Consider the following 27,022-nt stretch of genomic DNA (forward strand, 5'->3'; position numbering starts at 1 on the left):
ATGATGAAAGACCTCATCTTTAAACATGAAGAACCCCATCCATCTGAGATAGAGATACATGCAGCCACAGGAAAAATGCTTAATGAATTCATGATAGCAAGGTCTGTGCAAGATATGCACAGTAGGCCAAATAAAACAAGACAGACAAGTTAAATATTTATAAACTCAGAATTTAAAATTGTAAGAGAACTTAGAGATTGCCTTTTAATAATTATGTCATTTTATGAGTCAGGAGACATAAGATACAGATACGTTATCAGGAGAACAAGGGCACTAATATACAAATAATTCCCTACAACTACTAGCAAATAAAAGATAAAACAGACAATTGAAAATGAGGCTATGAATTGTCTTTTTAAGCAGTTGAGCTCTCAATCTGGGGTCATTGCTGATCTTTTGAGGTTATCTTTAGACAAACACACACACACACACTTTAACTTTTAAAATAAGTAACAAATATTTGATTACAGATAATTTTTTTTCAACATTTCCTTCTCTAGAAAGAGAATGATCTTGGAGTAAAGTGAGTGAAATTTATCTTTTATATGCATCTGATGAAAATTTGACACATTGCTGAATTTGCTTTAGATTTGCTTTGGAAAACAGATTTGGTTTTAAAAGATTTGCTTCAGATACATTTACTTTAAAAGGGAGTTAGCATAACATAAATAAGGAAGATAACGTAATATAATGGGTCCCTTAAATCAGACTCCATGAGTGTGAGTCCCAGCTTACTACTACTCAATAGCCGTGCAATCAAGGACAGACTACTTAACATTTTTGTGCCTTGGTTTCTTCTTCAAATGGAGATGATGATGATGATGATGATGATGATGATGATGATGATGATGGGACCTGCCTCAAATAATTGGGAGGATTAGCTGAGATAATAATATTGAAAGCATTTAAAGCAATGCTGACCCGTGGTAAAAGCTCAGTAAAAGTTAGTTGCACTTTATTATGTAATTTTCATTGTGGTAGAAACATATAACATTAACTTGCCCTCTTAATTTTTAAGTATAAAATACAGTATTGTTAACTATATGCACATCATTGTACAACAGATCTCTAGAACTTTTTCATCTTGTATGACTGAAACTCTGTACTCATTGAACAACTTTCTGTCCCCTACCCCCAGCTTCTGACAACCACCATTGTACTTTGTTCCTGTAAAGTTTGATTATTTTACATCCTGTAAGTGGAATAATGCAGTATTTATCTTTTTGCGATTGGCTTGTTTCACTTAGCACAATTTCCTCAAAGTTCATCCATGTTGTATGACAGAATTTCCTTCTTTTTTTCAAGTTGAATAATATTCTATTGTATGTATAGATCATATTTTCTTTATCCGTTCATTTGTTGATGGACACTTAGGTTGCTTCTATATCTTGGCAGTTGTGAATAATGCTTCATTGAACATAGATGTGCAAATATCTCTTCTATTGTGTTACTTTTAACCTTAAGTATATATAGCATTATAATTTCAGCTTGGGAGTTTGAGTAAAACCCCCTGTGCCAGAAGCAGAAACTGGTTAAAGCAATATTAAAGAAGTTGTCTTACAAGTACAAGGTTCATAAAGTATTAATTAGCTACATTTTTAAAACTAATGTTTACTTATTTGGGCAATTCAAAATGATATGCAAATTAATTTGTTCACAATTGCTATAGAGAGTTATGAGAAGAGTAAAAAGATGATTAAGATCAAGATAAAACAATTATTCTTTAAAATAATATCTGTGTAGATTGTTAGTATGTCTGTTCAAAGGTATAAATGTCTTATAAACACAAAAAAGAAAAGAAATAACATTAGCATCAAATTGTAAGCCAGCTAGTAAAGGAACACAAGCTGTTTCTTCACAATAATCAAAGAAAAGGAAATTAATCCTTTCAAACATACTGATGGATCTGTTAATTGGTACAAACATTACTGAGGGCAGTTTGGGAATATGCATAAGAAAGTTTAAACACTGAAGAATAAGAAGACTTCTGATCTAGCTATTCTACTTCCAGGAAATTATTTGAAGGAAAAATGATCTAGCATATATGAAAAGATATTGGGAATATGATATTTATAACAACACTGTTTTTAAAGAACAAAATAAATTTGTGACAACCTGAGTGTGTTTGTGTGTGTGTGTGTGTGTGCGTGCGTGTGCGCGTGCGTGGTGGTGTTTCAAAACAGAGGTATAAGATTTTGGGGGTCTGTTTCTTTTCCACTCAAAAATCTGTTATGAACATATTTCCAGAACTACCAATTTATAGCATTCTACTGTTGGTGATCGGTTATATAAATTATGAGAAACCGAAATAGAAAATATGCAGCCATTAAAAATAGTTATATAGATATGAAAAAATACTCAAGATAGATCTTTGAATGAAAAAAAAAGGCTCCAAAATATTGAGTGTTGGGGCCGGCCCGGTGGCGCACTGGATAGTGCGCCGCTTGGGAAGCGCGGCGGCGCTCCCGCCCGAGGGTTCGGATCCCACATACAGACCGGTTCCCGCTCACTGGCTGAGCGAGGCGCGGGAGCAACGCCGAGGGTTGCGATCGCGTTGCCGGTCCCGGTCCTGGTCCTGTACGGGGGCGACACTGAGGGTTGCGATCCGATGCCGGACACGGAAAAAGACAAAAAAAAAAAAAAAAATTGAGTGTTATATGATTTCATTTTTGTAAGCACACAGAAATACATATATACACATAAAAAATAAGTTTGTATATACATAGGAAAACATCTAAATGTTAACAGAATATATCTGAGAGTAGAATTAGAAATGACTTTGAACACTGTTTTCCTTTTTCTAATGAACATGTATTAAAGAAATTAAAGTGTTGTTTAAAAACGAACAAACAAAAACTGTCTACCAACCTTTTGTGTGCATGTCTGATCAGTGTTCAAACATTGCTGGGCCTTGAGGGAGACATGAAAGAAATGGAAAGCAAAGCAGAGTCTACAGTCATAGGAATCTGAATGTGCCATCAGAATATCAGCCTCTATCAGTGTATGACTGAGAGGTTCTTTTGTTAGATGGGGGTGGGGCTGCTAACGAGGGAAGGTCATTTATGCACTGACAAGGCTAGTTTTGCTGGGTTTTATTGTCATGGACTATTTCCCTAGCCTTAGCCAACTGCCTCATAGTTAGGCATCTTTGGTTATATCTCACACTCAGCCCAAGAGGAGTTCAAGTGTCTCAATACTATTGAAAAACCGATGGGTTCAGATCCCTATACCAGCCAGCTGCCAAAAAAAGAAAAACCAACTCAGAAACTACTGTTTGATTTTCAGTTTGCTTAGATGAAGGAGTCTAAGGTTCATGAGTACATTTGAATATCTGGTTTTAATTACCTACATCGCTACTCAAATGTTAGCAAGTACAGTTAATTTGTGGACTGTCTGAAGCACACTGATTTCTGATGATTGGCGAATAATAATTTCAAAATTCTGTCCAGGTAAGCACCTGTATTCACATCCTTTAGAGTAGGTTATTTGAAGTAGTAAGAACCTCCTTTCCTACTAGCTAAAGGAGGAGATTCTTAGTTGGTTTTAGAAATGGAAGGATAAACCAGAGGACTTCCAATGTCTCTGGCAGCTCCATGTCCTGTCTCAGGTAATTTGTGTGATTGGTCTCTCTCTGTATGAATAATAGCAACTTCTGGGTTTCTGCCCCACCCCCATCAGAGTCATAGCCCAGTGCTTTGTATAGCAGTCCCAGAAGTTGTACTGTTTCTCTTGCTCAGCCCCCAGTCTTGTCCCAGCTGACAAACATTGTGAATGGAACACAGCCAAGAACTCCATACAGTGTGAAACAAAGGCCTTTTGGAAGCTTGCTTTTGCCAAAATAGAAACAGCTACCCTCACCCTCACCTTGACCCCAAGGTTTATACAGCATCAGAGGGTTGCACAAAAGTTGTAATGTGTTCTTTGCAATGAACAGCTCTCGGCCTGGTTGTGGTAAGGTGATTAGTGGCTTACATGCCCAAGAAAATGTACCATCCCAGTACTTTAGTTTGCCAGAGAGAAACATACTAGAAGTGTCTTTGAGCACTATGTAATGGGAACTTCAGGCAAGTTAGGGCAAAATCTAATGTGGGAAGAATACCTAGAAATGTTTCCTTTTCTGAAATCAGAGGAAAAGGGACACAAAGAGATATTAACCAATAAAATAGAGATTAGCATGTGCCTATGTAATCTTCCTTAATTCTCAAAAAATGAATTTATCGAGTTATTTCATTACAAAGAGCCATCTAGCTCTCTTCCATCACCAAGAAGCCTGAGTGAAAGCTAAAAGGAGTATTTTTCTGGAAGGAATTAAAAAAACAACAAAACCTTCCAGAATTTAATCTCTGAACAGTATTATCTTTTTAGCAAGAGAGCCCAGATCTTGCTTCCCTGTAACCTTCCAAGTTGCAGTCTGTGTTCTCTATCAGAAATTTCTCCTTCCCACCCACAAGTACCCTTATGTTGTGGGAGAAGGAAGGCCTTTCCATTCTTTTGCCTGGGGCCAAGCCAGTCCTCAAGCTGTGGTTTTCTCTGAGTCTCCTTGCTGTAGTATGACTTTTTCCCACACCCAGCAAAGAAGCCAGAGTCATGTATATGTTGACCAGGTCTTGAGTAGTGGCCAGTGTTCACACAGCTCTCTCATTCCCAGATGGTTGACTGATGACTGTAGCAGCCTCCATCCCTATGTTGTTAGTATTGTATATCCAAACCTCACATTTCTTAGAAATTATATAGAGAACTTCATATAATTCTCTGTCTTTTTATGAATGAATAGTAGGACAAAACAGTTTACATGATCTATAGTTCCTGGAGTTGTAGGATTGGGTCCAGACCGTGGGGGCCTGGGGAGACTGATTTTGCCAATAGTCTAAATGCATCCATTTATATGTCTGCTTTAACATTGCCTACGTGTTTTCCTGGGTTTCTTCTTATCAGATTTGATACCTTTAATCCTATCCCACTTAGCCCTGGCTTTTGTGAAACACCTGCAGACTTGTCTACATTACTAACTTGTTGACATTTCAGATAGTATACAGTTGTAATAATTTCATTATCCATTCAGAATATTGGAGTATGATCACCAAACCACAGGTCACAATCTCGAAGCTTTTTACTGTATTTGGAAAGAATATCTGCTTTCTGAGATTCAGTACAGTTCTGGTGTATTGAGACTTAAGCTTGAATCTTTGGTAGATTGAGATTTCTCATATCAGTTAGTAGTCCATTTGGCTGTATGTAACAGAACTCCCTCCCCCCACCAATGGCTTAAACAAGTTAGAGGTTTATTATTTTTTTTCCGTATAATTAGAAATCTAAAGATAAGCTCTCCCAGGCTCCATGGTGGCATCAGAAACCCCTGCTCCTTCTGTCTTTATCCTCTGCAGTCCTTAGTGAGTAACTTTCACCCTATGCCTGTCCACCTCTAGCTAGATATCCATGTTCTAGGTGGGAAGAACAGTAGAGGGGAAAAGGTGTGTACTGAGTCCATCCCCTTTGACAACTTTTCCCAAAAACCACACAAGAAACTTCTGTTTATATCTCATTGGCCAGAACTGTATCATGTGGTTATTCCTAGGTACGGAAGAGATTAGGAAATGTAACTTTGTAGCTGGGCACACATTATTACCCAGACAAAATCAGAGTAGTAATATTAGGAAGATAGGGAGAAGTGATAGTGTCCAGGCAAGTGGCAGTCTCCTGAGAAGTAAGTCTTCCTGACTTATTTTATTTTGTTGAGATAAAGACTAATCTTATATAGAACATTAATGTCTAAGGTCCTGGCACAAAATTTGCATCTAGGAAGGTGCATGTGTTTGGAAATCTCAGAAGGGCTTCCTTACATTTTGTGGCTGAGTATGAGTTGAACAAAAATAGCATGCTAGGCACTGTTGAAAGTCCAGAAAATGGTCCTGTTAAAAGATTATGTCTGTATGGAAATACACATTTGCCTATTTTTTTGTATAAGAATTTAGTTGTTGCTAAAAAAAAAAAAAAAAGAATAGTTGGTAAGTAAATGTTCATTAAGCACCTCTGCATTTTAGTGGGCACTGTGGGTGAAACAAGAATTAATCATACACAAACACACACTGGAAATGGCTATATTTTCCAGAAGGGAGAAAAAGTACATACATAAATGGCTGTAATACAAGGTGGAATATACTAACCATGATGAGAGATATACAAATAAGTTTTTATAAGCGTTCAGAAGAAGAAAAGACAATTTCTATGAGAGGAATTGAGTAAATATTATCTGGAGAACCTAAATGTGTTTTCCTTTTAAGAGTTTGCTTTCACAGCTAGTGAGCGTCATTGTAAGACTAGAAAAATATGTTGAAAAAAGTTATTAGCAACCACTGTTCACAAATGATTACTGGTATGTAGACTTGTGTGTCATCCAGTGTTTTAGTTCCTCAATAAACTGAAGTAAATGTTTGGGAAGAAATGGAGCATTCATTGAGTGTCTACTGTATGCCTAGTACTTTTATTTATTTCAAGAAATCTTATTGAATGCCTGGCCTACAGTTGCCTATATGATCTTCATTTAATCCCTAGCAATCTAGCAAAATCATTATGATTGCTTATGAGAAAGCTGAAGCTCAGACAGGTTAGGTAACTTGAAAAGATCACCCATTTTATAAGTGATAGGGCCTACATTTGAGCCCAGCCATATTTAACTGCAAAGCCATATTCTTTTCTACTTACCTTGGGTCTCTCCGCCTTTCAGCGATGACCTACCAATCTGGTTTTGAAGCCAGTGTTTGAACAGTTGATTCCTTCTTCAACTCAATGTAATAGGGAGTCCTATACCCAGCAGGTTGAAACTTGGGCTTCATTTGTATATTTTGACTTATACTCAGAGTTAATTTGTTACCTGCTTAAATGTTATTAGAACTTGACTCCCTTTTGTCTTTTTAATAATTAATTTATTTTTGTAATAAGTAACTACACACACATACAACAAAAGGCAAAAGATACAAATGATACATAGTAACAAACTAGTCTCCTTCCTATCTTGAGCCCTGGGTAGCAAGTTCTTCTCCCTGGAGGTTATCAGTTTTTTGTGTATCCGTGCAGAATTATTCTGTGCAGATACTAATGTGTGTATGTGTTGGTATGTTTGTATGTAGTCTTTTTTTAAAAAAGCACAAATAGGAGCTTACTATACTCACTGTTCTGAACTTGCCTTTATTGTTCATTCTTTTATTTGTATTTAGATGTCCCAGAAAGGTAAAACTTGGTGAATTCGGAGATATAGTTATGTTGTCAACATGGCAACATTTACTGAATAGATGTTCTTACTGATGCCAATTCCCTCACAACATTAAACTTATAGCTCAATAAAGACTATTTTTATTTCTAAGAGCTCTTTATTAACAATGTTTCTGGTCTCCTCCTCATCTTGAATGAGGCATCTCCCAAACACTTCATATCCAAGCTCACTTACTAGGATGTAGTGGTGAAAATAGAAGCCTAGGGTAGCCTATTCCTGTCTTCTCCCTTCCAGTTGAGTCTCCTCCACAGATTTTGAGGCCCTCAGTTATGGAAACAAGCAATTGAAAAGAATGGGTTTGTTTTAGAGTCCATCCTAGAAGCCTGACATCTTGCTGGAAAGTTTGGTTACTTGTCCTCAGAAGGCTTGCTGAAGCAAAGTCAGGGCTCCTGCGCTCTCTTGGACCATGTGAAGACCTTCATCATGTGCCACGTGTACACACTTAACATTGCCGCCCTCCTGGCTTTGCGCATGGGCTTGGGTCTTTCTTTGTTCCTTTTCTTCAGATCAGAGATGGAGAAGAGTACATAGCTCTTCAGTTTCTCCCTCAGGTGGCTTGCAGAGATGGGGAACATCCCAGACTGGTCAGTTTGAAAATGTTCAGATCCTGTACCTCTGGAATCTCTTTGTTCTTTGTCAGGCATCTCAAACACATTTACTCCACACAAGACCCCTTGATCCCCCTCATATCTGTCTAGCCCACGACCCCTGGACACATTTCCCAGAAATGGGACGTTCCAGGACATGAGTATAGAAGGATTGGTTAACATTTTACTAAAACTACCCAGTTCATCTTTTAAATCTGAAAAATTAAAATTCATAAGGGATAAAAATAATACTAGTGAATCTGTGTAGAAGGTGTTTCCTAAGAGTATCTCTTCTTATTCTATCAGGCCTTGCCATGAGGAAGTGACATTTCTCCCATGTCTCTTTACATGTTGCATCTATAGATAGAAATCACTTGCTAGAAATCCTTTTAATAAAAAGTGCTATGTATTTTGTCATATTATTTTTCTCTTAACATAGTTTCACATTTAAAGCTTTTATAACGCATGCATATTGAAAGCAGTGTTAATAGTGTTGAAAGACCAGTAACAAAATTTGTGATACAGAAAAACTATTTCTAATGAGGTAAATAATCTTTAAGGATTTTTTAAACATCTACTTGAAGGAAGTATACTTTTACATCTTTTTTTTTTTTTTTTTTTTTTTAAAGATGACCAGTAAGGGGATCTTAACCCTTGGCTTGGTGTTGTCAGCACCATTCTCACCCAGTGAGCCAACTGGCCATCCCTATATGGGATCCAAACCCGTGGCCTTGGTGTTATCAGCACCGCACTCTCCCGAGTGAGCCACGGGCTGGCCCTACTTTTACATCTTAACTACAGATATATGTTGGCATTTGTGGTGTGTAGATGGTGATTTTTAAGTCTTTATTTGTAGGCTTACCCTCTGAGCAAAAATACCTTTGTGTTGATCTTGTATTCATAAATTAACTAAGGGCCGGCCTGGTGGCGCACTGGAGAGTGCGCCGCTTGGGAGCGCGGTGGCGCTCCCGCCGAGGGTTCGGATCCCATGTGGAGACCGGTTCCCGCTCACTGGCTGAGCGCGGTGCGGGTGCAACACCGAGGGTTGCGATCCCGTTGCCGGTCCCCGGTACGGGCGCGACACCGAGGGTTGCGATCCCGTTACCGGTCAGTAAAAAAGATAAAAAGGAAAAAAAATAATAATAAAAATAATAATAAATTAACTTGTATTTATATGGTAATTTTACTTTGAAAGTGTTTTCAAATGTAAAACTTCAAGTTAATCTTTAGGTCAACAGGGTGTTACTACACTAAAATTCTGTTTCTGTTCCAGCCTCTTCTCTCCACTCTCTGTTTGCTCACTATGCCTGGACCGCATTGGCTTCTAACCTTTTCTCAATCGAGCAAACCTTCTACTGGAGTTCAGATTTTTGGAGTGGGCTGGAATTGAGTCAAGCTTCAAGTCAGTTTTGTTCTGTGCTCTATTTTTAGTACTTGACACCCAGTAAGAGATATTCAATAAAGTTTGTTGAAGTTAACAATGAGGGTAACTAAGACTGAGAGACACCAAATGTTTTTCTAATTCACGCATTTGGGCCAGCACCTAGTTAGTATAGTACCCAGGTGTCCTGATTCCTTCCTAGCCCAGTGTGCTTTCAACAAGACCATCTCACTCTGCTTACAGAGATTCCATTCTCTGAATCTAGACCAGCACTGGCAACATTAGAGAAGTTTTTCCTAAAAAATTATTTTAGGCTGGCCTGTTAGCTCAGTTGGTTAGAGTGTGGCCTTGTAACACCAACGTCAAGAGTTTGGTTCCCTGTACCGGCCAGCTGCAAAAAAAAAAAAAAATTGTTTAACAGTTTCCTGTTTCTTTTTGCCTACTTTTAGGATTATAAACCAGTTACATGTAGCAGATGGGTCGTGAAGGGGATCTCCATCAATCATTTTTTTTTCTTTTTCTTGTAGGCAATCTTTGGCAGCCAGACACTACCTAACTCCAATTTATGGACAATGAATAATGGTGCAGGCTGCAGAATTTCAAGTGCCACAGCTAGTGGCCAGAAGCCAACCACTCTGCCACAAAAAGTGGTGCCACCTCCAAGTTCTTCCTCCTCCTTGGTCCCCAAACCTCCATCCAATCATAAACAAGTGCTCAGAAAGGCAGCATTACAGAGGGCTTCCAAGTAAGTTTTCTATAATCTTCCATTTAATTTCTTCTGAGTTGTATCAGTTCTAAGCTAATAGTTCTCTTTATTTATGGAGACTTCAAGGCAGTTTGTACTGAAGTTTTGAAAACAAGAACACCTCGTGGGGCATAAAGACTAACTCTGGTTCTCACCCCTGGGTACAAATTAGAATCACCTGATGAGCTATTGAAACATGCCTATGGCTGGGCTCTACTTTGTGGAAGGGGCAGGCGCTTTTAGGTTCCCCAAATGCTTGTGATGAGATCAGGTGATTGTGATGAGAGTGTGCTGGGTTCAGGATTATTGCTAACCAATTCTGCTGGCCTGGGACAGGAGTTACAATCAGACGGGTGCACCAGACACTGCCTAACTCCAAGCTAACAGCCCTGAACTGTGGGCTTGGAAAATGGAATTGAAAACTTCTTCCTCATTGTATCTTCTCTTGGTCATACTACCTAATCAGATCTTTTCAGTTTCATATAAATTCAACATCTTTTGTTCACATTTAGGCATTTGAAGGGGAAGACATAGGATAGAGATTTAATTTGGGGGTGTTAACTTCATTGACACTAGTCAACAAGCTCTGTGTAGCAACAATGTTTCTAATACCTTTTGTAGTCTACCTATTTTACACTAAAAAAGATATTTTCATGCATCAATCAAGTTTTTGTAGATCACAATCCTTCACTCTACCTACAGCCATTTTTTAACTAGAGAACTAGAAATAGATTGGTAAAGGATGTTGATTCTAGCAGCCCTTTTCCAGTTTAAAATTGGGGAGCTTTTCAGAGATGTCTGGAAGAAGCAGGTATTTCCTGCTGTGCAGACACCTAGAGGAAATTTGTGTATTTCTCTCGCTCTCATTAAAGCTACTCAGGCATTTTTCCTTCATAAGATCAATTTTACTTGTAAGAAAGAATCTTAGGACATAGAAAAAGTAGTTACTGTTTTTGCCTCATTGGATGGTGAATGAAATTCTGTATTTGAGTTGAAAACAGTCCCTTGTGGCTGTTTTAATTATATTGCTGCCATTATTCATTTATCAACCAAATATTTATTCAGTGCCTGCTAAGTACCAAGCATTGTTCTAGGAACAGTTGGCATTGCAGTGACTGCAGAACTCTCTGGAGTGGTAGGGAAGGGCTTTAGGAAGGCTACAGCTCGTGTTTGAATGCCAGTAGCAAAATAGAAAGGAAACTGTGTGTCCTCTCACCCTAGAAAGAGTAGAGTCCTGTCCTTAAGGGTACAGCCTCTGGAGCCAGACTGCCTGGATGCCTATCTTCACTCCACACTTTACTAATTTGACAACTTCAGCAAGATATAAGTTATTTAATCTCTGAGCCTCAATTTACTCATTTGTAAAAATGGAACAATAAGAGTATCTACTTCATAGGTCAGTTGGTAAATATTTAATAGAGTTAATATATGTGAAGAACATAGAGCAAGGCTTGGCACACATAAGAACTCAATAAGACTTCGTTACCATCATATGCTTTCTAAAACCACACTCTCCTTTGCAGGTTTGAATAATCTGCAGTTAACTAGGAAAATTAGGGAGTCAGATGTGAATGTTTAATTTGCCAATGTGGTCCTTGTTTGTGGATTCTCTGATTGTTGCCAATACCCTGAGACGGCCCTTGGTGGCCTGTGTGGCCAGCTGGTTGGTTTGTGAAGATGTAGGCTCAGGAAGCAGGGTGGCATTTGAAGACGCTGCTCACTGCCCTGAATTCACTACTGGCAGGAGAACTCTTCAGCCTCCTGAGATGGAATTGCTGCTCTTTGGACAAACTTTGCTTTGCCGCATTTTTGTGGTTTCTTCTCTGTGACAGGCAGGAGTGTGGGAAAACCGGAAACAGCTCAGCATCAAAAATGCACAGAAGAGGGGAAAAAGCAGAGATTTCTTCAGAATTTAAGAAATATAATCCAAATATCAAAAGGCATGCTGTGAGGCATTGTTCCAGGAAATAGTTTCCAATTTGCCTTAAAAACTCTAGCACGAGTCTCTAAAACTAAGTTAGCACTAATGGAGACTTTAACATTCTCCCCCTTACGTGTAAAAAGCACAGTGTTTTGAGGGCCCTACTGATTTCAAATATTCTCCTGACATTTAGGAAAAAGAATAGCATGGTTTTTCATCTGGACTGACTCGATGAAAAGCTTCCTGTGTGAGATATCCAGATAAAGGTTTTTAAAAAATAAACTTTATTTTATATTAATTTTAGATTTCCAGAAAAGTTGTAAGGATATATATAGAGTTCCTATGTACCCCTCACCAGTTTTTCCCATTGTTAACATCTTACATTGCCATGGTCCATTTGAAGAATGTACCATATTAAAAAACTATCATTTATATGTTACTGTGAACTAAACTCCATACTTTATTTGCATCAATGAAGTTATTTTTAATCTAGAGAAACTTTTCATGGCTCTTTAAATCAGAATCTTGAGTATCAGTTGATATATTCTTATTATTCTAAAATAATTCTTGTTCTTAGCCAACATAGGAAGTTATTTAATATCTCTGTGAGTCAGTTTCTTATTTTAATATAGGAATTTAAAAAAAAAAGAAAAAAGGGGACTGGCAGATTAGCTCAGTTGGTTAGAATGCAGGCTTATAACCCCAACGTCACAGGTTCAGATCCCTCTACCAGCCAGCCACAAAAAATAAATAAATAAAACAGGAATAATAGTAGTACCTGTCTCATGGGGTTATTAAGAGAAATAAATGAATGTCAAGTACAAATGCAATGCCTGGTACATAGTACATGCTAAATAAGTGTTAGGTATTATGTTAACAATAGGATGGCATTTCAAGAAACTTTTATGTAATTTTTTACTTTCTTCCTTACAAGATGTTTTGCTTCATTTGCTTGGATCTTGTTGTGGCCTTCAGTCTGGCTCGGTTAGGATTAATCAGGAACCCTTAGTTATGACTGGTGATACTGAGTCACACTCAGGAATTCCATAGTTGCCCCAAGAGATCCAACTAATGAGAAGTTGTAATGAGCTTTTGACCATGCCAAACCCTGTGTTTATGGGTTGGACTTCAAGCGTTTTCTAGCACAGAAGTTGGCATTAGACAAATATAGGAGCAATTTCCAAGAGCATCAAAGTTTCCACATCGTAGAGGGTTGAGTTTAGAGAACAATAGAACATAAAAGATGGAATTTCATTTGGATTTTGGTGCAAAGGGAGTTGGGAATCAGAACAGTGGGGTCCTATTTCTTTATGATAATACTCAAGCCACTTTCCCTCTAAAGTTTCATTTTCCCATCTGTACAACAAAAACCACTGTCTCTACTGAATAATTAACCAAAATAACTTTTTTTTCTGTCCATTCCATTGAAAGCTTTTTTATGAGCACGTGTATTTTAATCCTGACGCGTTACAGCCATTTTCCTCATTCCTTCTCAGCCCAGCAGCTCGTCATAGTTCTCAAATTCATATACTTACATTTCCTTTAGCTAAATCTCAATTTGTCAGTTCTGTGATGAGAATGATTTAGAATTTTTTCCTTTTTTTTTAACCATTTTCATAGTGCCAATAGCCTTTCTTGATTTTCCTCTCTAATGCTTGCAACACTTCATAATTTAGTACCCGCTTCAGATCCTCCTTTCAAAACTATTTGTGGTATTTCTTCCAAGCAGTCAGCTGAACTGAGAAAGATGACAGCCTGTGAACAATTACATGCATCCTAACTGTCTCTTCCTTGTAAATGACCTTTCTTTCAGAGCCACAATCCTACTCTCCAGGAAATATGGGGAAAGAAACCTGAGGGGATTGAAGTTTGCCAGGAACATGGGCAAAACTCATAGGCTAGAGGTGAATTTGAAAGGGCAGAGTCAAAGCTGTTGTAATTTGGGAGGCTTCTCTCAAAAAAAAAACTGTTTAAGAAACACAAATTGAACTGCAGTGTTTTCCTTTGAATAGCTGGGATTACCTTTCCTTACCCGGGTCTTAGGATATTCTGCATCAGGGTGACCTCAGTGGAAATTGGAGGTAACTGCTTCTCTCTGTCAGCACCCAGGACAGTGGTGTTTGTTAAAGGCTGCTAAGAAGGAGGGAAGCGATCAAAAGCTAAGCAGCCTGGTAAAACTAAATATTAATTAATGTGACCATTTGGTAAGATCAGCAGGATGATGAAAGACGTTCAGAGATTTATGTCAGAAGAATTTAAAAATAAGCATCAGATAGAAAAAAAAGTGTTCTATCTTTTTAACATGTGAGTCATGAAAGCGAGAAGATTCTAGAGCAAACTAAACAGGAGATATAATGGTCCTAAAGTTCTTGGTGTAAGCATAGGAGATGGCATATTGTAGGTAAACCATCTTCTGTCAGCCTTTTAGCTTTTTATTATGTGTAGTTTCAAGAAAAATGATTGAGGGGCCGGCCCGGTGGCGCACTGGATAAGTGCGCCGCTTGGGAAGCGCGGCGGCGCTCCCGCCCGAGGGTTCGGATCCCACATACAGACCGGTTCCCGCTCACTGGCTGAGCGAGGCGCGGGAGCAACACCGAGGGTTGCAATCCCATTGCCGGTCCCCGGTCCAGTACGGGGGCAACACTGAGGGTTGCGATCCGTTGCCAGAAACGGAAAAAGACAAAAGACAAAAAAAAAAAAAAAAGAAAAATGATTGAATCTGGCATATCTATCCTTAAATATAGGATTCTCTAAATTATGCATTTCTAAAATATGTAATTACAAAATTTTTGTGCTAGAAGATAAAGGAATGGAGGCATACCGTGGGGCTATGAATATGGCTAGGTACGAAGGTGGTCAGTGGCAGTGTCAAAACTGGAACTTATATCACCTACTGTGCTAAACTCAAACTCTTCCCAGTAGACCATTGATTTTAAAGGTCCCCATCAATCCATTCAAATACATCTGTACAGCAAATGAAGGATTAGTCATCCTAAAATATTGCTTTGAGAAAAATACAATACACATACCTAAGAACTCACTTCCCTCCCTTTCAGTTTTACCACTTAATCAATGAAATAAATATTCACAAGGAGAAAGAAGTAAAGTCGCTCTGATACTAAAGGTGTTAGAATTCTGTTTGATGTAGGAAGGATTAGATTGAAGAACAATATCGATGGCTCTTATATATTGCCTTCCTGTGAAAGTGCAGTCTAGGAAATGAGCAGAAGACCTGGAATACCCCAGACAATACCCTCTCATTCTAAGGGACAGGGCCTGGAGGTAGGAAGAGGTGAGTGCCAATCAGGAGGTCTGCCATCTAGACCCTCTCTTCTACAAACCCTTATCATATGGACCTCAGGGGCAGCATTAGGAGGTCTTAGGGCTTGCTTTTGACAAGGTCACTGACATCAGTCGGAGAGATGGGTAATAGCAACCACACCTAACCAAAAGTTGCATGGTTGTATATAGTTGCATGGGTCTTCCTTTGGTGATTCATAGTTATGTAATTTAAATTAAAATCTCACTTCTCATCCTTGACTGCTGGGATGTTAAAAATGGTTATTGAAATGGTAGTGTAACTGCTGGATAGTTCCCATTCCTCCCTTGCCTTCTTCCTTACCTGAGTGTGGAAATCTCTTTTTAAAAGATTTGGGCAGGAACTTATAACAACCTCTGATAGAATCCATATCAGTTTCTCCATGAACATAAGCCCTTAATGGCAAACTTAGACTTTCTTCTCTAAGGATGAGCAAATATTGAAAAATCTTGGCACCTGGGAATAGATTGTATAGCTTAAAAGAAGGCTTCATGGAGAAGATTCAGAGGCACTGCCAACCTCTGAAGTAAGTTTAAGCAAGAAAGAAAATAACTAATGTGTGTTCTTAACAAAATTTGAGAATAGAATGTGTCTGTGTGTAGAGCTAGAAAAAGCTGTCATATAGAAAGAGCAAGTATTTGAGGTCAGGGAGGATTGCGTAGAGATGACAACTACCTAAGTGAAAAATTGTATTGAACACAGTGAATAGAGATTGGGCACTGCAGAAAATTGAATTTGTGAAATAAAAGACAAATGTCAAAAATCCTGAGGAAAAGTATACAAAGATAAAAATGATGAGAGAAAAGATAGATTCAAACCGAAATAATGAATTCCAGAAAGAGAATAGAAGTAATAGTCACTACTATAGGCAAATAAAACCTAACATAAGGACATAAATGGTTTCGAACAATATAGTTAATAAGATTAAATTAATAGATACAGAACTTTGTGCCCTACTGAGCTCCCATGGAGTAGTTCTTAAAACTAAACATTTCAATTAAATCCTCAAAAAATAGAAATTATACAGGCCTCATTCTCTACTTTACAATAAAATGAGATATTAAAAGTCTGAACGAAACGCCCACGTAATCTGGAAACTTTAAAATATTAGTTTAAGTAACTTGGATCAAAATTATAATGCAGACTATACTGAAAATAAATAAGAATTATATTCATCAGAACTTATATTTGAAATGTAGTCAAAGATGTGCTCAAAAGTAAATTCATAATCTTAGTCATTTTCTTTGTTAAAATACAGAAAGAGTGAAATTAACCAAGATACGTGGCACATTGGGTTTAATTGATAAATTGGCTTCAGCTGATTGCCCAGAGTGTTGTGTTGAGAAGAATTGAGGACTTCTCTGAGCTTAGCGAAAAGGAGTGCTTTGACATATTAGTAGTGTCTGCCACAGGCAGGCAAGATGAGGAGGGGGGTGAAAATGCACATATTTGTCATACCCGAAGTAAGCTTTCATCTCATTAAGTTAAGAAAAGGGACAATAAAACAAAGCTAAGGAAAAAGATAAAAATAATCAAGAAGAAAAGCAATATAAAGTGAAAAGCAAGCAGTAAAATTAAAGTTCAAAACCTTATCTAGTTTGGGGTAGGGAGAAGGGAAGGAGAAAGTAAATGTACATCTGCCAGAAAAATAAGGGCATTAAAAATAAAAAGACTTTATAGGGGAGATTGAAAAATCATGAGAACACTGCATAATTGTACGCCACTAAATTCTAAAACCTGGGTGAAAGATAATATTTCAAAAAATATAAAATATCAAAATGACTTCTCCTTGAAGATAAAGAAAACCTAAGTAGAACACGAGAGAACAGCACCTCAAACCGTGTCTGACACATGCTAGATATTTATTAAATACTTGTTGAAGGAATGGGTGAAATTGACAACAAGCAATGGAGAGGATCGCCACTGGAAAGGCTAATGAATAAAAAGAGAGAAAGGGCCCAGATAGATATTATCAGGAACAAAAAGGAATGTAACCACAGTACAGTGGAGTGGATAATGTGTAGCATATCTACAAAGTGGAGTCCTGTGCACCACTATTGCACAGAAGTTGACTTCACTCAGAATTTGTTGAAATTCTGGTTTTGGAACCAGACCCTAGTTACTGATGTTCTAATTCTTATTTTTTAAGGATTAGCATATTAGCTTCTTTTTGTGAAATGCCTACATAATCCCTGGGCTGATAGGTAAAAAGGAAGAGGCGTGCATATACCTATGCACATGTAGGTATGTTGTAAGGAAAGTTGTGAGGTATTTAATATGTAACTAAATGTTTGCTAAGAAAAGTCAGTGTACATGTCCCTTTTTTTGGAATTCATTTTCTTAACCTAACTTGCAGTCTTGGGATTTCTTCTCTCCTTTGGGAATTGAAAGAGGTTGGTTATCACCAATATTATATGAAAATGACCAAGTTTGTGGAAGTTTATTTTCAGGACCTTCACAAATGCAACTATGTCTGTTTTTGCCACAGCCCTGATGAGGTCAGCATTTGTAGCTCTGCTCTTTCTGTAAAATCTTGAGCATTTTCCCTTGTGGGTCCTTCCTTCCACAGAAGGGTCATCTCTGATGTGGTGGCATGAATCCAAGATAAACTTTTACTAAACCATTGAAATAGAAAACTAGTATCCTTGTGTTAGAGATGTGGAAAGCCTTGAAATGAACCCAAAGAGAAACAATATAGCACCAAACCACAGTCAACCTTGTGAAGTAATGAACAAAACAGACCTTAAAGAAAGCATATCGCTTTCAGAAAAGTTTCCACTGATGAAAATAATGGGCAAAAGAAAGAACAGAGGAAACTACAAATAAAGGAAATGAAGATCCACAAAAAAGCACATCAGAAGCCTTACCAGCAAAATGGATAATGGGGATATTGCTCATTTGTTGATATGTTATATAGGCTGGCTATATGGTGTGGTGTTGAAGCCAGTGGAATTCCTAGCCAGCCGTTTGATTGGCTTATATTCCCTAAGTAGAGACTTGCACTAGAAGAAACCTTTTAAAATGATAAACTCAGGCAGTATTTCATCTTATCAGAATGTGATTTGTAATGCATCATTGAACAACTTCTTTGAAATATCCAGAAGAGCAGTTCCTTGAGAGTAGAAATAATGCCCATGTCACACTTCAGAATAATGGAAGAGGCAGAGTAGATAGATGTGGAGCAAGTAAATCGAATCCTGGGTTAGGAGGTATACATGTAATATTTAAGGAAACTATGAGCTAGCTGCAAACATGTCCCAAGGAAAGATACTGCCTTAGTTGAAAGGAGCATGTCACTATTAATGGAATTCTTCTAATTCTTTGTTGCCACTATACACAGACACATTTCCTATTATAGTTTTTTAAATAGCTAAGTTAATTAGTGAAGCCTGCCCTTAAGCAGATTTTAATGATCACGACAGACAGTTCATCCTCAGAGAAGGGCCTAAATTAGGTCTGTTATTCTGGCTGAGATTGGTAAACCTCTAACTCTCATCCTTTCACTACATCTAAAACTTCCTTCTCCTAGATACTCGCACCATTTTCAAGAAGAGCAATTAAGGGCTAAATACTCACATCTGTCACTCTTGAATTTGAACTCTAACTTTTGTGTAATATAAAGTTAATGGCACCTTTTTTGTCCCATCTTTTTAGTATTTCTCACTGTAAAATTCTTGATTCTTTTATAACTCCAGTCTTTCTGAGTTCATCTTTACCTACCTCTTCATATTCCAACTGTACTATGATCAGAAAACATCAGGTAATGGAGCTGCATGAAACACACATTTGACTTTCCCCATTCAGCTATTCAGAGAGAAAAGGAATGATAATTTCAATAAAGTGACTGAGTCTATTTGATATTCCAGTCAAGATAAGATGGGAGATACATTGTTCCAGGCAGTCAGTCTCAGTCCCCACCAGTCTTTCTTGTAAGAAGGCATCACACTGTACTATTATTCTCATATATGAAGATGTATGTTTTATACAACACAGCCCCTTAATATAAGCCACCTGCCTAATTTGGTGCACAGTTGAACAAATAGTGATTCATTCTGACACAGGCAGAAAAAAATATATATGTTAGATTTAATTAAGAGATAGTTTGTCCATCTCAAATGAGACCTTTCTTCCTGAGGAATCTTAAGAGTAATTTTAACTGTGAGATTTCTGCCTTGTAGGTTGCCAGTTACTTTTTGACTTTAATGGCAAATTGAAATTTAACTTTCAGGTTCTGAATGTCTGTGGTCATTCTCAAGTTTATCACTAATATTCCATACTGATATTGGAGTCAGTGAGTCATCCAATTTGGTTCTTCTGTATGTAAATAGGCTTATAATGAACACAAAGAGTATTAATCAATATTCCTAAGTAAAAATGGCAATACTAATAATAGTTCATGTTTATTTAGTCTTTAATTATAACACCAGTCATTGTGCTAGGATATGCTTTACATTCACCATTTTATTTAATCCTCAAAACCCTATGAGGGAGGTCCTGTTAGCCTGTTGTTAAAGCATAGTAATTGACTTTAAGACAACCAAGGGAGCATATACATACCTCCCTACATAAATATTTCCTAAAATACAGGTATTCCCAGGAAAGCAGCAAAGAATCATTGCAGGGGCAAGTGCAAATTAACATACAGGCTCTAGACAGCTGTGTTTCAAAAGTTCTTACTTAGAAGTGGGTTGTCCAGAAGTATTTTCCCAAGGAAATGATGTTATCACAACAAAAGTGTATTTACCCATAATGTGCCTGAAGTAGTAATAACAGATGTAAAGCACTTTGTATTCCAGTGTTTCCGTGGAAAAATCCACTCAAGAGTTTCCCTTTGGATTGCTATGGATGCATTTCTGCATCACAGGGGGAATGGGTACCCTATGCTAGAAACAGTAGAGTCATTAGAAATGTTCAAATTCCAAATCAGTGGTGGCTCCCAAGGCCTTTGATGGGAGGAAGGAAGATGGAAGAATGAGTGGAACTGTGCACAAGGGGCTAGAGCGTCAGGAGATCTTGGGTGAGGAACAGGGGGAGTTCCCAAGATGAGAGAAAGAAGGTTAGAGAGTTTGAGGAACCCAGAACTCATTAGATCTAACCCCTCAGGCCCCTCTAATCCTTCAGTTAGCTCCCTGTTCATCACCTCTGTTCCTTCTACTGACTCAAAGGTCTTGTCTGCCTGTTCCCCTTTTGACCACTAACACTCAGGGCTTCCTCTGTGAAACTGAGACCAGCCCTGTGGCTTTTCTCCACATGGCGCTCCCAAGCAAGCACAGTGACCCTAAAGGTTTTTAACTTCTGTCAGGGAAAGAGCCTATCCTAGGTCCTCCAGAAGTTTTCCTTTTTCACTTGGATCTAGAAGAGCAAATATCAGCCTGTAGATGTTCTGGGTAGGTTTTTAGATCCATAAGGGGCTGAAATTAAATGCATAAGCATTTAAGATGTAGCTATCCATAGCTGAGGCTTGTGGGGAAAAGGGAGAAGCCCTCTGCTCCTTTCTCTCCTTCTGCCTCTATGGTTCTCTCATCCTCAAAACGAAAGTAGAAAGGAGAGGGCAGGGTTCAAATTGCAGCTTGCCAGAGGGAAAGGGCTATAAGACAACATGATCTTTGCTTGCTTGCCAGGCTGTGTCTTCTCAAGGGGCATGTCTCTTTCAGGTGTGTAGGGACTACCTGGGCACCTAAACCTCTGTCCAGCTCTGCAAGTGCGCCTAATACCACCTTATTCTTTACCAACTATCCAATGTTTTCCTGACTTCTGTGGTGATATGATCACCTGGGCACCTAGGGTGCTATAAAAAGCCTAAGTTCTCATGCCCTATTCCAGACCCATTGAGTCAGTGTCTCCAAAGGAAGGGCCTGGAAAGCTGTATAATAAACAAGTGACCTCAGGTGATTCCTGTCAAGGAAGTTTGGCAAACTTCACTGCCTGCCTCTGCCCAACCCCATCCCACCCTCTCTGCTGGTCTTTAAAGGTTGTTAGGACATTCTAAGCCCCTTTCTGCCTCAGAATCATTATATATGCTGTTTTTTTCATGAAAAGCTCTTTTCTGCTCCCTACTCATGGCTAATGCCTACTTCTCGTAACTTCATGACTCAACTGAAATCAGAAAGACCATTCTTGGGCACTCTCCTTACCATCAAAATCACCTTCCCCAGTGTCGTTCTCTCATATAGCACCATGTGCTTTTTCTCCTTAGCATTTGTCACACAGTTTGTGTCTTACGTATTTGCTTTAATGTCTCTTTCACCCCAAGTGCTGAACACAAGGAATGCTTAAAAAATATTTTTGTGTTAACAAATGAATGAAAAAAAATGGTATTGGGAGTGGGGTACTAATAGTTGGATTGGTTGTTGTTCAGCAGCCACAACAAAAGAAAAAAGAACAGTATATGAAAGCTTTAATCTCCCAGGTAAAATTTTTACACATCAACTAAAATCAAAGTAGATGAGCCCAACAAGTAAATGTACTTATGGGTGCAATGGGTCAGATTTGTTCAAGAAGTATTTATTAAGGGCTGGCCCCATGGCTCACTTGGGAGAGTGTGGTGCTGATAACACCAAGGCCACAGGTTCAGATCCTATATAGGGATGGCCGGTTAGCTCACTGGTTGAGCATGGTGCTAACAACACCAAGCCAAGAGTTAAGATCCCCTTACCAGACATCTTAAAAAAAAAAAAAAAAAATAATTATGATTTGTAACAATATATATTCTAGTAATATTGATTTCATCAACATATCTCGATGTTGAACCCCCAAAATATGTATAATCAATTTTGATTCAATAAAAATAAAAAAATTTTTAAAAATTTAGGAACAGCAATATTAAGACAGAATAAGTTTAGGAACAGATATAAGAAGTTAAACCAAATAATATATAAAGTCCTTTCCAGCTTTTTCCAGGTTTATCATGATCTATTTGATATTTCTGAACACAGCCTAAGATATAGATATCAAGAATGTAGATTAACAATGAAAAACTATTAAATAATCAATAACACTATCCTTTTATTACATACACAAATGAAATTTCCCAGCAACTACTAGACTATTTACAAACACCATCGAACTTTGAACAACACAAGGGTTAGGAGGGCCAACCCCCACCATGCCCCTGCAGTCATGCAGTCGAAAACTGGAATATAACTTTTGACTCCCCCCCAAATTACTAATAGCCTACTGTTGACCAAATGCCTTATTGATAACATAAACAGTCAACCAACACATATTTTGTATGTGATATGTATAAGGGTACTTAAAAAAGTTCATGGGAAAATAGAACTAAAAGTTAATACAAATCTTTCCATGAACTTTTGAAGACTCCTCATATTACATACTATATTCTTACAATAAAGCTAGAGGAAAAAAGTATTCTTAAGAAAATCATAAGGAAGAGAAAATAAATGTACAGTATTGTACATATATTTATTGAAGAAAATCCACATAAGTGGACCCATGCATTCCAAACCTGTGTTGTTCAAGGGGATACAACAGTGAATGAGACTGATACAGTCTCTATGTTTATGGAGTTTACATTCTAGCAAGGATGACAGATTTTTTTTTTTTTGTCTTTTTTTTGTGACTGGCCGCACCACGCTCAGCCAGTGAGCGAACCGGCCATCCCTATATAGGATCCGAACCCGCGGCGGGAGCGCTGCTGCGCTCCCAGCGCCGCACTCTCCCGAGTGCGCCATGGGGTCGGCCCAGGATGACAGATTTTAAACAACTAGATCCACAGTTTCATAATTATGATTTGATAAATGCAATGAAATAATTACAGAGAGCTGTAAGAGCCTGTAACAGGGAAAGTTGACATGATCTGAAGGGCATCAGACTAGTCCCAGAATTCCTAAGACATATAGCTGAGAAAACTCTGCCCAAAGAATACTCTGTCCTGTCTCTTATCAAAGTTGGCATAAGGGGAGGTGCTATAAAATGGTTTCTTACCTTCAGCACTATTGACATCTTGGACTAGGTAATTCTTTGTTTTGGGGCATTTCCCTGTGTACTGTAGGATGGATGCTTAGCAGCATTCCTGACCTCTACCCACTACCTGCCAGTATCACCCCACAATTGTAGAACCTCAAATGTCTTGACATTGCCAAATGTCTCCTGTTGGGAGGAGGTGGCAAAATCTGTCCCTCTTTCCTTCCCCACTTTAGAATCACTGTTGTGCATGAAACTTAGTTTTTAAAAAATGTGTTTTCTTATGACTTATCTAAGTCAACACCAGGAATTTAATTTATTGATTTAAAAAACAACTATTTATTGAGTGCCTATTATGTGCCAGGCACGGTTCTAGGCACTGGAGACACAGCAATGATCAAATCCTTTGCTTTCTTGAAGCTACATTCCAGTGGAGAGAAATGGACAATAAATTTTAAAATACAGTTGGCCCTCCATATTCATAGGCTCCACATCTGTGTATTCAAGCAACTGTGGATTGAAAATATTTGGGGGAAAAAATAATAAATAAAAATGATGCATATAAAAAACCAGTATAGTATAATAACTATTTACATAACCTTTACATTGTATTAGGTATTATAAGTAATCTAGATATCATTTAAAGTATATGGGAGGATGTGTGTAGGTTATACACAAACACTATGCCATTTTATGTAAGACACTTGAGCATCCATGGATTTTGGTGTCAGCAGGGGGTCCTAGAACTAATCCCCCACTGATACCAAGGGATGACTGTAGTAATATTGTAGATGAAGGGTATAGATTCATTGTAAACATCCTCTCTGATAAGATGACATTTAAACAAAGTCTTTTTTTTTCTGACTGGTAAGGGGATCGCAACCCTCAGCAAGGTGTCATCCGCACCACACTCAGCCAGTGAGCACACTGGTCATCCCTATATAGGATCCGAACCCGCGGCCTTGGCGCTACCAGTGCCACACTCTCCTGAGTGAGCCACGGGGCCGGCCCTAAACAAAGTCTTGAAAGAAGCAAGGGAATGAACCGCATGAAAAAAAAACACCAAGAGCCAGGGGCAAAGCCATTGGAGAGCCTGTATTTGACCTTGCCTTTCTGCACGCAGGTCTGACTAAGCTCCTGTGTGTTTCAGAGGGTCCTCTGCAGAAGGGCAGCTGAATGGACTCCAGAGCAGCCTTAACACTGCAGCCTCCGTGCCCATCACCAGCTCTACAGGTTAGTGGCACCAGCTCTTCTGCAGGCAGGACAACAAGGAAGTGACTGGGCTTGGCGCGTTCTCTCTTCTGCCTCCAAAGAGGGCTCCAATTCAAAGAACAAAGTATCCAGGCTCTTACAGCACTGGCAAAAGGGCATTTTTGCTAGATTCAAAATAATTTTGACGGCCTAGAATAGGCATTTTCTGGAACTAGTCTGGGGTAAATGAAACTTCCCAGTCTGGTAGAATGATATCAGATTTGCAGCATTGAGTAAAAACACCCTGTATTTGACTAGTTTATATAGTATTTCCACATGTTATTTCTCTTACTTAATCCTCACAACAGCCCTGTGAGGTGGATCCTCTTGTCCTCTCCCCACCGTGAGAAAATTGAGGCTCAGAGTTAAGAGTCTTGTGGGAGGCTATACACGGTTGCAGAGCTAGAGCTGTAGTCTTTGACCTATGTCTTGTCATGCTGATGTCATGATCCATTGACAGGTAATTACCTAGAGCCTGGAACCTTTCAATGTAGATACATACATACTTTAAAAGTTCATGGAAAGATTTGTATTTTAATTCTGTTTTTTCCATAAACTTTTTGAAGTACCCTCATATAAGTTAGGCGACATTGGTCCAGGGATAGATTTTGGTAATAATTCATAAAAATACACTAATAAGTAATCAGAAAATTGAAAAAAAAATCACTTTGATTCAACTCAACATTTATTTTGAACCTGCTATGGAGAAGGTAACATGCTAGGTACCATAGTATGTAGAGAATAAACAAGACCATCTCAGCCCTTAGGTAAGTATGGACTCCAGTAGATAGAAAAGTCAATGGGAGATGTGATACAAGGCAGGTGATATTGGGTACTAGGGATGCATAGAATAACAATAGACAGTACTGACTGAGCATTAGGTAACTGTCAGGCATAGTTCTGAATGCTTTATGTGTAATAACTCATTTGTTCCCTAAACAGGCATATAATGTAGGAACTATATTCCCCCATTTTTATGGCTAAAAAAATAAAGGCACAGATGATGAAACGTGTCTAAAGTCTCACAGCTAGCAAGGCAGATCTTTAGGGATTGGGGAGGGCTTCCTAGAGGAAGAAAAATCTAAGCTGAGACTTGAATGTGGACAAATCAGCCAGGAGAGGGAAGGTGTAGAGTGAAAGGAGCTCCAGGAAGACGGAACAGTGCGTGCTAACAGTGCATGGTGCCCCAGGCCTGGGGGCAACAAAATGTATTCTGCAAGCCCCTGTGGGTCAGTGTGGCTGGGGACTAGGGCATGAGCTGGGAATGGCAAGCAAAAAGGTTATGAGGTAGCAGGTCCAGTTTATGAGCCACGTAGAGAACTTGGTCATTGTCTGGAAAGCAATGAGGAGCCATCAAGGAGTTTCAGGTGGGGGTGCAAGGGGTGGGAGTGGGAGGTTGACATAACATACCTTAAAATGATTATAAGATCTCTGAGAAGTGTGGTTACTTGGCTCTATCATAGGAATAATTACATATATCTCATAGGCTAATTGTCAGGCTTAAAGAAATATCTGGAAGGGCTCTGTAACTACAGCAAGTTTAGGGAATATTATGGTAAGAGTATAAAAATTTGTTTTCCATTTAAAAATCTTAGAACCTGAATTCAATATTTGATGGGTATCTACTCCCCGCCACCTCAATCTGCGAGAAAAAGAATTACTAGAACATGATAGTTATTTTTGAGGAAGTAAAATTTCCACCTGGAATTGTTATGGACTGAGAAGTGATGCCTAAGAGAATCATAAATGAGCTTGAAGGATTTCCATGAGATACAGCTGGTAGAGCCCCTTCAGCTCTTCAAATTTGCTCAAGCTGGAGAAGTTACAAAGCCTAGGAGATACAGGAAATGCTGACTACTTCTTTTGCATGTCGATTTGATAAATATTGAACTCTTTGGGTGCACTGTGGCCGAGCAAGTTGGAAATTTGAGGTGTCAGGCAAGCCATACCTGCAGCATCTTGACCATAAATTAATGTTTACTAACTCTTGGTGAAGTTGTTTAGAAGATTTTTGTGGCAGTGATACTGAATTTGGTATCACCATGAAACCACCAAGCAAGGAGAAGTTGTATTTCTCCCTGGCTTCTAATGCTGACCTTGTTTCCCTACTTCTATGTTTAAGGTAACAAGCAGATTATTCTTCTTACCTTGTTTAGGTAGCCTGTTTACTGCTTTGTCACCAGATGACTCTGGGCTTCTAAACTCCCTTGAATTTGTTTCTCCTCTGTGATTTCCTGGTGTACCTGATCCTTAGTTACAGAAACACTAATGAGCACAATGTAGTAAGTTGCAGGCATTTTCCATACTTTCCAATAAACATTTTATTTTTTCAGTATTAGTAACTAGCCCTTTTACAGTTACTTATTTATACAGCTAGTAAGTAACTGCCTGGCACTTCAGTGTTTCATCTACAAATCATGTTTTCTGCATTGCAAGTAAATTTAAAACAGCTGTGCTAGGGGTTCAGAAGGGTGTCCTATGAAAAGGTTAGATTGCTAGCAGCAGCATTTTTCTTTAAACCTACGGGGGGGGGTGGGGGGGGGAAGAAGATATAACAACTATACTTCCATGAAGTTGTTACAACAAGCAAACGGAAAGGACATTCTTGGGGGGGAGGGGAGAGAG

General features: G+C 38.6%; 1 protein-coding gene across 3 annotated transcripts in view; it reads left to right on the forward strand.

Moving 5' to 3' along the window:
- The window catches only part of TTLL5 (tubulin tyrosine ligase-like family, member 5), a 281,382-nt gene that overhangs the window by 207,341 nt on the left and 47,019 nt on the right, over window positions 1-27,022 (forward strand). For all 3 annotated transcript variants that reach the window (XM_008567069.1, XM_008567070.1, XM_008567068.1), the window contains 2 exons: window positions 9,766-9,983; window positions 24,297-24,379. In XM_008567069.1, the coding sequence (XP_008565291.1) occupies window positions 9,766-9,983; window positions 24,297-24,379 (301 nt within the window). The remainder of the gene's footprint in view (window positions 1-9,765; window positions 9,984-24,296; window positions 24,380-27,022) is intronic.

Source organism: Galeopterus variegatus, unplaced genomic scaffold (assembly GCF_000696425.1).
Source record: "Galeopterus variegatus unplaced genomic scaffold, G_variegatus-3.0.2 Scaffold290, whole genome shotgun sequence".
In the NCBI taxonomy this organism is placed as follows: Eukaryota; Metazoa; Chordata; class Mammalia; order Dermoptera; family Cynocephalidae; genus Galeopterus; species Galeopterus variegatus.